This window comes from Nymphaea colorata, chromosome 11, assembly GCF_008831285.2.
Source record: "Nymphaea colorata isolate Beijing-Zhang1983 chromosome 11, ASM883128v2, whole genome shotgun sequence".
NCBI classification, from domain to species: domain Eukaryota; kingdom Viridiplantae; phylum Streptophyta; class Magnoliopsida; order Nymphaeales; family Nymphaeaceae; genus Nymphaea; species Nymphaea colorata.
The window spans coordinates 17,373,656-17,389,919 of NC_045148.1; the positions used below are offsets into that span (position 1 = coordinate 17,373,656).

Sequence of the window (16,264 nt, forward strand, 5' to 3'; positions counted from 1 at the left end):
CTACTTTATCTTATCTAGAATACTTAGGTGTAGGCTAACATCTCCTCATTGAAACAATTTAAATAATACAAAATGGTTCTCACTCAATAGGTTGGGGCCTTCGGGCGATGAGTAAAGGCCTTGGCTAGTAGGATCAAGTAGCCATCGAGGCCCCTCTAATTAGGGCTGAGCACCATCAGAAGTCGTCGAGAAGCCGGATTAGTTTATCGGAGAACTTCTGTTCAGGGACTTAGAACGATCGCAACTTTGGAGGGACGGGGATACGAAATAGACCCGCTTCTAATTTATGCGCTTGTGTTGTGTTTTGAAGAAGATGACGACGTTGAGGGTCACAAGAACTTGTAACGAATGCCGTTTGAAGATGGCCTATCTTGACTCTCTACAAGTGGAGAGTCAAGATAGTTGCGGTGATTTAATGTTTTCACAACCCTTCAAGTGATTTATTCGTTCATATTGGTAGCGGTGTGGAAGTTGCGAAAAAAATCCAAACGCACCTCTACGTATTTTATTTTTTCTTTTTGACCATGGGAAGCCCCAATAGCAGAGATGGATTTCAGCGTTTGCCTGCCAAAATGCTAAATTATCTCAAACAAAACAAATGTAACACATTCAACTGCAGCAAGGAAAAGTTTGGATCACGCGAGTATCAAGAATATGACTGCGTACTCCAACAAAACTCCCCCAGTGCTCCATGAAACTTTTGCAGTACTATGGTATACTCAAACAAAACAACTCCCAGAAAGCCATAAATAGACCTAGCGGAGGCAACGACTGCTGCAAAAAATTCTTCAGAACCGCTAGAGAGAAAATTCCCCTTCTTCACACCCTATCTTCCCTCTTCCGTGGTGCACAAGTAATAATCTCATCAACTCTGAGTATCATCTCAGCAGCCTCCGTTGCAGAGAGCAGAATAGCTTGCTTCACTTTAAATGACTCGGATATTCCAAGTTTCTCCATGTCCCCAACCTGGAAAGAGTAGAATAAAGGAAGAGGGAAAATGAAAAAAATAAGAAAACGCTACAAGTTTGACACGAGCTAAAACCAAAGAATGTAAAGTTAAAAGCTGGCTTTTCTTACAGCGCCAGTTATGACATCAATTCCAGCGTTAGTCTCAGATTTGTGGTGCTCAGCACGCAATTGTGCAATCAAGTCTGCACTATCTAGACCTGCATTGTCAGCGATAATAGTTGGAATAGACTGGAGTGCACGAGAGAATGCCTCGATAGCCAGAGACTTCTTTCCTGGTGTTCTCCTAGCAAGCTCATCAACTTCTCTGCACATCACCATTTCAGGCCAACCTCCTCCAAGCAATACTCTGCTGTCAGTCACAGTTTGGGATAGTACACACAGTGCATCATGCAACGACCGTTCAGCTTCATCTAACACATGAGAACTGCACCAACAGTGTAAATATAATTACTAAAAAAACCTATTAGAAAAAACAAAATGGCCAGTAGCTGTCATGAATATGTTCAAATGTATCAAGATGCACAAATAGGCCCACATGCAGAATTCATTTTTCCAGCTTTAAAAACTAGGAGTGTACTCCACTTGTAAAAGGCTTGGCAAACTTTCACAAGATCCAATTTGATAAAAAATTGAATAGTCACCCAGAAGGAACAGGAAGGGTAGAAAATGAGGTGAACATGGAGGTGTTCACATGGGAATTGAGAAAGGGAACGCACAGACGCATGGCATTCCTCACGAGATCTAATCACTTAGAAAGTTGAGCAGTTATCCAAAGCAAGAGAAAAAAAAAATAGGTGAACAAGAAAAATCATAAACATGTTTCATTATGGAGTAAATTTGATGAAGTTAAAATTTAAAAATCTTTCTTCCACAATCCAATACTTGAATATTAAGGTAGTAGACCAGTTCAATCCTAAGACCCATATACAGATTTCAATATTCAAACTGCAAGCACATTTCAGCACTTCAGCACCAACCCAACTAAATTTCAAGCATACTTTTTTAAGTTTTTAAGAAGCTAGGATGACATAATAATCTTGAACGACTGTATACTTCAGGTCTATCTTTCTCTATGACTAAAGATGCTATCATCGAAGTCTAGTTTCAATTTTCTAGAAAAAATAAGTAATTATCTGCCATTATAGATATGGACCCAGCTTTTCCAGAGGAAAGCTACGATTCCCAAATAGCAAACAAAGATAATTTATCACTGACTTAACGGCTCTTGATATCATGGAACTAAAAAACAGCAGGATATGAAACACAACAAGTAAGCAAAACAAATTTGCCCAGGAAAAGCAAAAAGGAAAAAAGAATAAGCCAAAGAGACGGCCAGTCCTTTAGAGGTGGCCCAAACGAAGGACAAGGCTGTCTATTTTCAGAACCTTTCTTCTAAGGAGGAAAACAAACTCATGAAGATTGGCACACTGCTCAACAGTCGAGTCATTGGATATCTCTCCCAGTCAAACCAACTGGACGCAGGAACGAACTTCTCAATGGAAAGGAGCATCATTGAAGGCATGAAATGCAGGTAATGAAATACAAGTGGAGTCCCATCACATGACTGGTTGAAGCACCACAAAATCCGATGCAAAGTCCAAAGACAAAAACCAAGGTCGACTCCTCTACAAAGGAAACTGAAGCCTTGCTTTTGTTTTAGTGGTTCAAAAAGGGATTACTGCCACTGAAGCTTGCAATCAGCAAATATTCAGTGAAGTGGCTAATTCATCCAGTGCAATGGAACCACAATAAACACAACTAGGGAAATCATCCAGTCGTATGCAAAAAAGGTACATCAAGTACTAAAGTATTTTTAGTTATCTAGGAAAAAGCATACCTAGCACCTCTTAATACAATGGTGCATGCCTGTCCCATCTCTACACCAGAAAAATGGATCAACTTATCTTCCCCAATCATGATTTCTTCAATAAGTTTGCAATGCCCGAGTTTAACAGAACCAGGGTCATCAAATGTTGAAGCAATTTCTCCGCCAGTTACTAAAGCAAGACGTTCTATTCCATCAAAATCGGCATGCTCAATTGCCAGGACTCCAGCATCAGCAAAGAGTTCCTCAGGAAAGTTGTATATCAGCTGTCTATTGACAAAGCAATTAATGCCATGAGAAATAATCTTCTGCACCTTCTCTTTCATTTTCTCCTTTTCTGCTCCTTCAATCTGAGCAACCCTGGCCATTGAGTCCACACGCACTCGAGCACCATAAATTTTTACCTTATCAGTGTCCATAGCAGTATTTGCCACCAAAATTTTTGCATTTTCAATGCGTTTTGGTTGTCCAACACCAATTTTTTTGTCTAAAATGAACCTGCATGACAGAAAGTTGCACATAGTTGTGATGATGACAACAGTGTCCAATGCAATAAATATTAGACCATGGTCATAAAATTGAGAGTAATATGATGCAGCCCCATCCAAAGAAAAATAAGAGATGCAATAACATACAAACGAAGATGTCAGAGTCAGATTTCACAGTTGACAGGAAAATATTTTCAATATAAAAGGGAACAGGCAGATCAGTGACAGCAGTGATGATAACAAGGTCCCCCTTAAAATGACAGAGTAGCTACTGTTTAGTAGTAAAAGAGGAATACCCTAGCAGAATTTTCAAGAAACCGAACTCTGAAGAAATGCAAAACTATACCCATTGAGCAACTCAGTAGTTGACCCCAGCAATGATGTCACCATTATGGCCAAATAGGTGCAAGGTGATGAAACAATCATGATGTTTCCTAGAACTTACGAAGTTTCTGGTGTCTATGCCTTTTAAGTGCAACACAAATAATTGCAACACAGAGTTAACAAAAATAGTGGACCACAGCTGCGGAAGACATTAATACAATTTTAGACAATTGAAATGGGATCACATGTCAATGTAGAACGATTAATAAGGGCAAACATATATATGACTTGTAGTCAGAATACGCGACTGGAAAATACAGTTCATGAGAACCATGCTGAGCCATCCTATCAAGAAAGTACAACTCATAGCAACCATTTTGAGCCACCCTATCAATCGGATCAGATCGCATACATGTTCGTGTGTTAGCCAGTAAACAATCCAAACAGACAGATCAGACTTCAGACAGGTCACATGTGGATTGTGGGTGAATTGAGTGTGTGTGTGTTTGGGGTGAGGGTTGTCTTTTTTGTTTGTGTGTGTGTGTATGCATGTTGGGTGTCAGGAAAACTATGAAATGACAGGACATGGAAGTTTGTTAAAATATGAATGAAACAACAAAACAGAAAACATACACTTACTTTTTTTGTAAAAATACTCAATGTATAAAAAAAAAAACTTCTCTAAGGAATTTTTGGTGTGTGTGTGTGTGTGTGTATATATATATACATATATATATATACATGTACTTGTGCAGCATTTGAGCTACCTTGAGATTTTGCCAATACTATTGGCTGGCTGCAAAATGTCAACAGCGCTGGAATATTTTCTAGTTTTGGGTCACCATGGGTTTAACCTATTCCACTTCAGTTCACGGTAGCACACACAGGAAAGTTGAAAATTTTAAACGATGTTTACCCTTCATCTAGGAATGAGTCTTTCAATGAACCCCCAGCCTTCTTAATGATCTGGATGGACTCTAAATTGGTGCTACCCTGCATCAGCGAGCAATATAAAACAATTAGCATTTGGACTCATTACAATATAATGGAACTAACCACTATCAGAATTCACTGACAACCAAGAATTACGAAAAATTGAAATTCAGATGACAAAATTTGCCCGCTCAAGCGCTAGATAACCTAGAAGCAGTACCTTAAGCCTCATGACAGCATCCACTGCTAATTTTGCAAAATGTTCTTTATCTTGAGAAAGAATCTTTGAACAAAGTGTCGTCGTTGCAATTTTTGTCAAGTCCGACCTGAATTTCTCTGAAGCAAATCAATCATTAGAGTAAGAAAATGCTACACCAGTGCAATGGATATTGTATTGCCTAGTTGTGACTAGAGTTCCACATCGGCTTAAAGGTACACTATTTATCAATCTACCAAAGCTTGATAATAGTTATCACTCTTACTGAAATTCTTCAAAGGCCAAACCCTACTCTAGATTTTGATTTCTGATCAATGCAAAGGTAGATGAAGATCAGGTAGCTTTGCATGCCTCTTAGCAACAGCAATGTAGCAGAACAGAAGTGTATAAAAGATGACAAAAATTGAAAACATATAGAGATGTTAAGTTCAAAAATTACCTGGATTCTCCTTATTATCTTTTGTTTTTTGTGTCAAAGCATTTCGAGCACATTCAGCAGCCATCCTATAACCTGCAATAATTAAACCATATCGACACTTGTAAATGGCAAATGATATAGCAAAAATGAAAACAGCAATTCATGAGCTGGTAGATAACACTTAATGCAAAATATTTTGAAAAATGACAGGAACCACATTCAGGAAAAATAATCTAAATTCACTCCAGAGTTAATAGACCAACTGATGACCGCATCCATTAACTCTCTCTCTCTCTCTCTCTCTCTCTCTCTCTGTCTCTCTCTTACACACACACACACACACACATATATATATACAGCATACATGCAGTTCATGGATACCTCGCAAACAAAAAAAACATGTATAATAATACCATGTAGTAAAAATATCAAAGTTAAACTTCAAAAATGTGACAATTTATTCAGCACGCGACATTGATGCTAACCAGAAATAATTGTCATTGGATGGATCTTCATCGCTATCAACTTCTCAGCTTCTCTTAACAGCTCTCCAGCCAAGACAACTACTGATGTAGTTCCATCACCAACCTCATCATCTTGAACTTTTGAAATATCTGATGAAAAGTTAAGGAAACCTGCTAGAATAGACGATCTCCAAGAGCCAAAAGGGTGAACAATGAAATAAGGCCACAATGAGACATGACCCAGCTGAAAAAATAACATTCATGTAACAGTTTTTCTGGTTGGTAGGTAATGACAACAGAATCACAAATGTTGTTTCATCTCTCTGGTTAAAACCAGTGAAACCATTCTAAGACACCACAAATCATAAGAAGCAAATTCGAAGAAGTGCACTCTTGGTGAAGGAATTCTTTTCTGCATAAAAAGGATACCAACTAGAACTTTAGCGGCTGGATTGTCAATATGAAGTGATTTCAAGATCGTAGCACCATCATTTGTAACAGTGACACTGTGCCCTCTCCCTGCAGACTGCAATATCTTATCCTACAAGAAATGGCCCATACAATTAATTCAGACAAATGTAAGAAGAAAAATAACTTGTCAAAGTCACTATCTTTTTGGAACTTGGAAAGCTCATTTGCTGGATTTGAGTTTCAGACATGAAAGATGTGAGAAACTGTACCATTCCTTTAGGGCCTAGAGTGGTTTTGACTAAATCAGCAATTGCCATGGCACCAACAAAGGATGCCTGTAAACCAAAAAAAAATAGGATGGATGTCAGAATACAAAGAAAAAGCTGAGTGACTCCAATGGTTACAAATAGTTGCTACAACAGACTGTTCACTATGCCTCTTTTAATCATCAAAAAATTCCATTTGGTGAAAAAAAGAAACAGGCTTTGCATTGTGCCCTTAGAAGTTAAAACATAACAGTGGTTCTTCAAGATCTGCAAAATTAACAGTTCACAATGTACAAAAAATCCTTTTGTTTCTAACTTTAAAGTTTGTTGTGTTGACATGCAGCAAAAACATGATCCTAGTATGATCATGAGGCAAACTATCTCCAATACACCTAAGCATGTCTGACTGATAAGATGTATCCTTCACCCTTACTCTTTACTAGGCGGAAGCTAGTACTCTTGGAGCACCCTAGCATTTCATGACTTGAAAAAATAAATCCTTTATCCATAGAACATGATGTAATATAAAGGTCCCCATAAAAAACTCCCTGGATTACACATACCAAGTATTCCATTGCCCATCCGTTTTACCAGGTGGGAATAAGTGGTCTTGGAGCATCTCATCAATCCTAGTGTGTGTATGTGTGCCTCATTGTTTTCAGTAGATGGAGTGTCTTCAGCCTCCTTAACATTACTTGCTTTTGCATGTATGTACATGAATAATGTCTGATTTTCCTCAAACAACACAAGGAACTTAAAAGTAAAACATGCACATTATAACCTAACTTCGTCTTACAGAAGTTCGATAGACCTAGTAGGAAATACCCTTTCTTGATTCGTGCTTAAATGTAAATTGAGCACCAAAGATCAAGAAATGAGACCACAATAGAACTTGCTGGTGAAAAGTAGATAATCAGTAAATGAACATTACAAACTACATACTTGAATGAAGATATACCTGTAAAGAATATGTGGGAGTGGTTAATTCCCTTAGGATATAAATCATGCATGCACATACAGCATATACACCAGGTGTCATACGAAAATAATGTTTTCCATCAAAACAGAACATCTTTAGAAGAATATCTTGTCATGTCCAATGACCAACTCACTCACTCACTCACACATACGAAAGAAATCCAAAGGGAGAAACAGACACGTGATAATAACTCCTGATCCAAGTAAACATGTTCAAATCTGAAATTCCACCACAGCATCTCTAACTTTCTTTTGCAGGACAGTAACTCACGATTCAATTAGAAACCTCGCTACCAAACACTGAAACTTGAACAAGGGGCATGCTTGAAAGCTACAACAAATTGGAAACTGGTGATTGTAAGATTTGCAGTGAAAACAAACTTTACCATTCTTGCTCGTTCTCCCTTCTCCTGTGTGGCTTCATCCTTTAGAAGCTTCTCAACCTGGGAAAAAAGAACACATACACACACACACACACACAGAAAAAAAAAATCAGGATTTTATCTTTCCGGTAACAATGCCTCAAATAGTTCTATCACGATGGAATAACTTTTCCAGCCCAGGAACATTCTTTGTGAACCTAGATCTTTCAAAGGCCATTCCCATCTATTGCCAACTTGCCAAAACGTATCCCACTCTTGTTCCTCAAGGACACAAACATCCTCATTTTCTTCGTTCTATCAGATACATGGAAGCCTAAGAACTATAACCAAATGGGGAAAGCATGATGGCACCGATCATGAAGCTAACAAAGGGAAAAAAGAATATCATACCGCCATCAGGAACCGGACGGAAGCAAGAAGCTCAGATGGATTCGGCGAAAGGGAGAAGACTGCTTAACAGTCTCTGCGCAATTGGAGCAAAAGATCTTACATTAGTGGCTAAAACAGCAAGCAAGATCAAACTTAAGCAATCACCAAACAAGCAGGCAACTTAAACATGGAACAACCAAGTTGAAACTTAAGCAGCAAAATGTGGTCTGAGACGCAAAACTAAGTTTCATAATCACGCTTGCAGCTTCATTTAAGCAAGCATCTCGTGAATGAAAGCAGAACGCATACGGATTCGGCACAAAAACAAAAATTAATGTCGATCAAGGAAATGATGGGAGAGACCGACGAACCAAGGGCGCCGCTCAATCAGAGATGATCGGGGCTGAACGGAAGGAGAAGAGGTATGGAACGTCGATCATGGGAGAGGGAACCAGAAAAGGAAATAAACGAAACAGTCACACACTCGCATAGACAGAAAAAGAACCTGGGAGAGGACGAAACCGAGAGGAGGCGGAAACAGGCGCGGCGGTAGATGAAGAAGCCCTAGTTCGTTTGGCGGGGAAAAGAAAAACCCTCTCCCCCGTTCGATTAAAAATCAAACCCAATAGGGAGCCCTTCGAGCTAGAATCCACTCGAAAAAGGTGCTTCGTCTTTAGTTGCAACCCTCCCTGGTTGGGCTCTCGCAGATGAATGAACTCATCTCATCGACCGATGCTCTGTCCGTTCTCCGGTTAGAACGGATACTTGGTGTCGGGACCGACCCACCCTGGCTCGAACCAACTTGGGTAGTTAGGAATTCAAAACCAAACTTGATTCAGAGTGAGCCTGTCAGCTTTCATTTCTACATTTTGATTTGTCACTATAATGTGAAATGTTTATTAATAAATGTTATTGAATGAATCATAATTTTATATTTTGATTCTTTCAAGATGGTTTGATTTAGAGTTTTGAAATAATCACTGTATGTGTTTTATCTTTGACCCATAAAAAAAAAGATTTGAAGCGAGAGCCTCTCACTCACCCTTAAAAAAAAAAAAAGATAATTTCATAAATAAAAGTTTGGAGCATGACGACAATTTGGTATCCTTGAATTTGGATTCGAAAGCTCAATCGAGTTCGAGAAACTCACCTGCATAGGCGAGTCGGGTCTGACATTGAGTAAGTGGATTTGATAAGCTTGTTTCAGCACTTAACGGAAGAGCATTGAGTTGAAAGGCCGGAAGCGGGAAGAGGGGTTCCGGAAAACACTGTCTGGGTAACTTTGGTATTTCACGAACACTCCCTCTGCAACTCTTCAGGGTCTAGGGTTTCTCTCGATCTCTCTTTCTCTGTGCAGCTCAATCGTGTTTACTTCTGCAAGGGTAGGTCTTCTTGGATATTCCATTTGAGGTTTTCTCTGTCTCTCTCTCCGGCCATGGATGAGAGTCTCTACGACGAGTTCGGCAATTACATAGGCCCGGACATCGACTCCGACGCCGACTCTGAAGATGGTTCCCCTCGAGGCGACGCCGGCGCAGACGAAGAGGAGGATGAGGAGATGCGCGGAGCATCCGACGACGACACGTCTGCCCCAAACGGCTGGCTCACGGAGCGCCAGGACGCCCGCGATGCTGCGGAGGAGCTCGAGGGGCAGGTGGTTTTGGCCGAGGACAAGAAGTACTACCCGACGGCGGAGGAGGTCTACGGCGAGGGCGTCGAAACGCTGGTCATGGACGAGGACGAGCAGCCATTGGAGCAGCCGATCATTAAGCCCCCTCGCAACCTCAAATTCGAGCTTGGCGTCAAGGACTCCTCCACGTACGTGTCCGACCAGTTTCTTCTTGGCCTCATGTCGAACCCGAGTCTTGTACGCAACGTCGCCCTTGTTGGCCACCTCCATCATGGGAAGACCGTCTTCATGGACATGCTCGTCGAGCAGACCCACCACATTTCCACCTTCGATCCCGATAGTGAGAAGCACATGAGGTACACAGATACTAGGATTGACGAGCAGGAGAGGAGGATATCGATCAAGGCCGTGCCCATGTCGCTTGTGCTCGAGGACGGAAATGGGAAATCATACCTCTGCAACATTATGGATACGCCTGGACATGTCAATTTCTCGGACGAGATGACCGCTGCTCTGCGGCTGGCGGATGGAGCTGTGGTGGTCGTCGATGCGGCAGAGGGCGTCATGGTAAAATATGATTGCTGGATGTTTGTTTCTTAATTGTGCCGTCAGACGATTCTTATTGTCTTATACCTTCCCTGCTATAACAGTCCGCAAGAATGAGGAAGTGTCCAAGTGGGTACTGTAGTTCTTCTCGGATATATTGTTCAGTGGGATCATACCTTCTATGCTTTAGGAATTTGAACCTGTTCTACAGGATTTTTGCCAATTTCTTGATGAGGACAGAGAATTGCAAGGGCCATAAACATGCTTAAGTTGGTTATAGACGAGGAGAATAAACAATCGTCAATAAGTTGATATTGTACTTTGGTACTCCTTTACAAACTTCAAATCTGCCACTATACTAGAACTGCTGAGTGGGATATCTTATCGCTCCTAAAACCAGGCAAATTCACCCGCAACTGTAACCTCTATGGTTCTATTCATGCCCATCGGGAGCTTCTGCACACCCTTGAAGCTCATACACGAACTCACGAAGACTGCTTTAGAAGCTCAGGACTAGGTCAGTTGAAGCCTAATTTTCCATTTATGGGCATACACTTAGAAATACATGTCTAGGTAGGGCATCATGCTTTGATTAAGAAAATTGTACTCCAAACTCTCAAGGTACCTAAATTTCATTACTTGGAACTTTAGAGCATATATTTTTAGATGATCCGTGTAATGAACTATGCTTTCTTCTGTTTTCTTTGTTTTTTTTGGGCTATGCATTTTCTTTACTAAGCAAATTGTGCTCTTGGCAGTCCTATCCACCACCTTAGTTCTAGGTCTTAGAGTCGTGCTCGATACTTGGTGCCAGCTAACTTTCCAAGCCCCTGTTTCGTGAAAATTCATCTTCTATTCTTCTTACTCCTTATTTGTTTGAATTATTTGATGAACCTGAAATCATTTGACTGAGGGTTAGCAGTCCCATCCACCACCTTAGTTCTAGGTCTTAGACTCGTGCTTGATACTTGGTGCCAGCTAACATTCCCAGCTCCTAATCCATGAAAATTCATCTTCTATTCTTCTTAGTCCTTATTTGTTTGAATTATTTGACTAAGCTGAAATCATTTGCCTAGTTACTGAGGGCTAACTTCATATATTAAGTTATTGACTATCTTTTCACAATGAACTTATTTGTTGGTATCCACAAAAATCTGAGCAGGTAAACACAGAAAGGGCTATACGTCATGCAATACAAGAAAGACTGCCTATAGTTGTAGTGATAAACAAGGTAATTCATCTAGTACCTTGTTTTCATTTTATCCGTCTGTTCCTTTCCAATATCGTTTTTTGTCTTCTGCATGTATCAATCATTCTTTCCTTCTTTTTTTTTTACTTTGAAGGTTGATCGCCTGATAACTGAGCTCAAATTGCCACCAACGGATGCATACTTCAAGTTGAGGCATACACTTGAAGTTATTAATGATCTTATCTCAGCTTTCTCTACCACAGCAGGAGGTGTTCAAACGATTGATCCAACTGCTGGCAATGTCTGTTTTGCTAGTGCAAATGCTGGATGGTCCTTCACTCTGCAATCGTTTGCGAAATTATATGTTAAGCTTCATGGGATACCATTTGATGCTAATAAGTTTGCAGCTCGTCTGTGGGGAGACTTGTACTACCATCCTGATACTAGAGTTTTCAGGAGAAAACCGCCACTTAGTGGAGGCGAAAGATCATTTGTGCAATTTATTCTTGAACCTTTGTACAAGTTATATAGCCAAGTTATAGGTGAACATAGGAAAACTGTTGAGTGCACCCTTGCTGAGTTAGGTGTGACACTTAGCAATGCAGCATATAAGTTGAATGTGAGGCCTCTGTTGAGATTAGCATGCAGCTCAGTTTTTGGATCTGCAACTGGATTCACTGATATGCTTGTGCAGCACATCCCGTCTGCTAAGGATGGTGCAATGAGAAAGGTAGATCATATCTACACAGGACCACGTTCATCGTTACTTTTCGAGGCTATGAAAGAGTGTGATGCATCAGGGCCTCTCATGGTTAACATTACAAAACTTTACCCTAAGTCTGATTGTAGTGTCTTTGATGCGTTTGGTAGAGTTTACAGTGGAAAAATCCAAACTGGGCAGACAGTGCGTGTGTTAGGTGAAGGCTATTCGCCTGATGATGAGGAAGACATGACAGTTAAATTAGTCACAAAACTGTGGGTCTACCAAGCTCGTTATCGACTTCCCATTAGTGAAGCACCAGCAGGTTCTTGGGTTTTAATTGAGGGTGTAGATGAATCCATTATGAAAACTGCCACACTTTGTCCATTGGAAATGGATGAAGATGTTTACATCTTCCATCCCCTACGCTTTAATACCCTTCCTGTTGTGAAAACAGCAACTGAGCCCCTAAATCCTAGTGAGTTGCCCAAAATGGTGGAAGGGCTTCGTAAAATCAGCAAAAGCTATCCTTTGGCAATAACCAAAGTGGAGGAATCTGGTGAGCACACAATATTAGGCACTGGAGAGATATATCTGGATTCTATAATGAAGGATCTGAGGGAACTATACTCAGAAGTGGAAGTCAAGGTTCGCTCTTGGCACAATGATGATGTTACGAAATTTATGATTTCAAAACCTATTTTCTTTTATGAAATTTTTATTGACAAAAATATTTTCCTCTCTAGGTGGCGGATCCTGTAGTTTCATTCTGTGAAACAGTTGTGGAGTCTTCCTCAATCAAATGTTTTGCAGAAACACCAAACAAGAAGAATAGAATCACCATGGTAAGTTAACAATCACCTTTTTTCTTGCTTCCCCTTAGTTCTGCGGCATTTCTAGCTGATGCTTGTTATATTTACATTTTCATCTCTTGGTGCAGCTTGCTGAGCCACTTGAGAGGGGCCTGGCAGAAGATATTGAAAATGGCGTTGTCAGTCTTGATTGGTCGAGGAAGACAATTGGAGACTTCTTCAAAGACAAATATGACTGGGATTTGCTGGCCGCACGATCTATATGGGCATTTGGACCAGATAAGCAGGTATTAAAGTTTTTTAGTGTTTCAGAGTTTGGACATTGTTCATGTAGATGGCAAGTCATTTCACGCTTTTCATCTAGAGCATAAAATGTAATAATCATCAAATATTCACGCCTGCACCTGCATGCTGATTGGATGCAGTGGCCTATTTGCAGCCCCATGTAACATAGGGTTAGTTTCTACACGCATTTATAGGTGCAAATGCTAGACTTTATGGCTTATCTTCACCAGTTTCTTGATCGAGTTTCCAGAAATCTTTACGTTTATTGTGCTAGTGCACAAGTGGTTTTATAAGTGTATATCAATCATGAGGTGGCTTCATTTTCCGACTGCTGTTGCACCTCTCTTTCTCCCTTTGAAATTTTATTTTATTTATAGTCATCTGATTGCAACCTAGACTATTGGAAGCTTTATTTCTCTTTATCAAGCAGTTAGCTTCTTTCCCATACCGGCTTCTTTTTACCATAACTATACTTATGCCATTGGATCTCAAGTCCTTGCCTTGTCATTCTTACTATTTGAAGCTTGATAGCTCAGAAAAAAGTAGAAGAAATGTTCTCTGACCATGTAATGGCTATTTATGCAGGGGCCAAACATACTTTTGGACGATACACTACCTGGAGAAGTAGATAAGAGTTTGCTGAATGCTGTCAAGGATTCAATTGTCCAAGGGTAGATGCCATATCATGGTGTGATATGTTGTCTGGAATACATTGCTTGAATGTTTGTTTATTTGAGTCTGTATCCTGCAGGTTTCAGTGGGGTGCACGTGAGGGACCACTTTGTGATGAACCCATCCGGAATGTTAAATTTAAAATCCTGGATGCGAACATTGCATCAGAGCCTTTGCACAGAGGTGGTGGTCAGATAATTCCTACAGCTAGGCGAGTGGCATATTCAGCTTTTCTCATGGCAACCCCACGTTTGATGGAGCCTGTGTACTATGTGGAGGTAATAATTGATATAAATGTATATAAGGTTAATGAATGTGTCTTGCGTTGATATTCTATATTAAACTTCTTCTCATTGTCTGGCCTTCAGATCCAAACTCCTATTGACTGTGTTTCTGCAATCTATACTGTGTTGTCACGGAGACGGGGCCATGTAACTGCTGATGTGCCAAAGCCAGGGACCCCTGCTTATATTGTTAAGGTATGCATATCTGTCTGTGTGTTTGTGTGAGTGCTGCCAACGTAAGTGACATAGGCTGATGGGAGTTGATTGTAGCATGTTATGTTATATCACCAGCAACTATTACATAACCTCTTGTAGTTTAGGTTATTTACCTTTGGCTGTCCAAAAATGTGAATATAACCTCACTTTGTCTGGGCTCGAGGCAATGAGTGCATGATTTGGATTACATGTTATTGTTATTGCTCGTCTGATTTCCATGTATCTCACCAAACCTGTGCTTTGCATGGCATGATATTTCTATCTGGAATATAGGAAATAGGATCCAGTTAAATATTTCGCTGGATATGTTTGATATTCATTTTATTGAATTATCTGTAAATAACAAAACCTGGTTGCTAGGTTGAGTGAGTTCAAAATTTGTTAATTAAAATCTTCTTGGATAATGATGCCATATTACTTGTATATTGAGGTTCACTTTTGCATGCTGAGATAACTAACCATGAGTATATATAATTGTCATGTTGTAGTGAAGAAAATAGGAACATAATGATTTTGGTGGCTAACAATTGCTCTTTATGTAAAATTGCAGGCCTTTTTGCCCGTGATTGAATCTTTTGGTTTTGAGACAGACCTGAGGTACCACACACAGGGGCAGGCGTTCTGCATGTCAGTCTTTGATCATTGGGCTATTGTTCCTGGTGACCCATTAGATAAATCTGTTGTTTTACGGCCTTTAGAACCTGCACCAGTTCAGCACTTGGCTCGTGAGTTCATGGTCAAGACTCGAAGAAGGAAGGTATGGATCCTAAATGTGTATAATATATGCATGCATGTGATGATAATTTTGGAGTGTTTTTGCCGGACCATGTATAATCTTATTCCTTTTTTCTCTGGCTTTGATGAGGGCTATGTGATTTGACTCGAAGAAATAAGCATCATGCACATACGCACATTATGGACAGCTCCTGTTCTTGAAAGTAAATCAACTTGAATTTTTTGTGCAGGGTATGAGTGAAGATGTGAGCATCAACAAGTTCTTTGATGATCCTATGTTGCTTGAGCTGGCACGACAAGATGCTGATTTGCAACACATATTGTAATTTGAAATCAATGGGTGGTGGTTATCAGAAACTTTGCCTAGACTACCGACCGGTTCAACAGGGCAATGGTTCGTTCCTCCTGATAAGTCAAGGTCAGATGGTGCATTCGAGGGGCCTCAGCAATGGCATCATAGGCATCGAATTCTACAGCTTGTCTAAGTTTACACCAAATAGAATCATTGCTGGGAGCGTCTAGCTGGTTTGGGTATGCAGGCCCTGCCTATGCATGAATTTGGCAATGTTCATGCATTTGTTTTTATAGGTGGCTGCAAAATAATTAAATGTTGTCTCGACCGCATGAAGATACCTGTAGTTGTACATGATACCAGTTAGGGTATTGTGCCCCAAAGGTTATTTCTACTTCGGTTTAATTTTTTTTTATGTTTGCATTTAAGTGATGCAGTTCTGATAATCACAAATGAAAACATCGGAAAACTGGATATTTTGGTAGCGTAAATCAGAAAAAATCGTCCCAGAAGGTGGTAGACGCACAGGGTCGCGGAGGGGGTTGTTGTTGGAAACTGTTTTTATAATTCAAAACCTCTTCTGCAAGCCGGAGGCTGAGCCTTCAGGCTCAGTCGCTCAGGTCTTGGTCGTCTTCCATGTGGATATACTGGCATTTGTCAGGCTTTATAGCAACTGCATGACTGCGAAAATAATCTACTCCATTGAGTCCTTGCACTCGAGGGTAAGAGAGACTCAGAGAGACTCTTTAAACAAATAGAAGCTCTTATTCAGTTAGCCAGGATTCCATACCCAATTTTGACTTTTAGGATTGCTTATATATCGGATTTGATTTACTGTTGGTTTCCAAGGCGTTTTGA

The 16,264-nt window shown here is 40.2% G+C and overlaps 2 protein-coding genes across 3 annotated transcripts; one reads left to right on the forward strand and one right to left on the reverse strand.

Moving 5' to 3' along the window:
• Window positions 1-478: 478 nt before the first annotated feature.
• On the reverse strand, window positions 479-8,754 carry LOC116264723 (T-complex protein 1 subunit beta). 2 transcript variants are annotated; one of them, XM_031645079.2, is made up of 12 exons: window positions 8,551-8,754; window positions 8,067-8,139; window positions 7,680-7,736; window positions 6,319-6,384; window positions 6,068-6,179; window positions 5,660-5,788; window positions 5,196-5,267; window positions 4,760-4,875; window positions 4,523-4,599; window positions 2,807-3,292; window positions 1,078-1,393; window positions 479-966 (listed from the first exon to the last, which is right to left on the reverse strand). In XM_031645079.2, exons 2-12 carry the CDS (start codon window positions 8,070-8,072, stop codon window positions 820-822), a joined length of 1,584 nt encoding a protein of 527 aa, XP_031500939.1. In that variant the 5' UTR covers window positions 8,073-8,139; window positions 8,551-8,754; the 3' UTR covers window positions 479-819. The 2 variants fall into 2 exon arrangements, with proteins under 2 accessions (XP_031500939.1, XP_031500940.1); XM_031645080.2 differs by having other exon boundaries at window positions 8,417-8,557.
• A 511-nt stretch (window positions 8,755-9,265) lies between these two features.
• Window positions 9,266-15,821, forward strand: LOC116264388 (110 kDa U5 small nuclear ribonucleoprotein component CLO-like). The gene is made up of 10 exons (XM_031644560.2): window positions 9,266-10,242; window positions 11,384-11,452; window positions 11,565-12,758; window positions 12,857-12,955; window positions 13,051-13,209; window positions 13,793-13,878; window positions 13,959-14,157; window positions 14,248-14,358; window positions 14,930-15,136; window positions 15,345-15,821. Exons 1-10 carry the CDS (start codon window positions 9,481-9,483, stop codon window positions 15,438-15,440), a joined length of 2,982 nt encoding a protein of 993 aa, XP_031500420.1. The 5' UTR covers window positions 9,266-9,480; the 3' UTR covers window positions 15,441-15,821.
• Window positions 15,822-16,264: the final 443 nt, after the last annotated feature.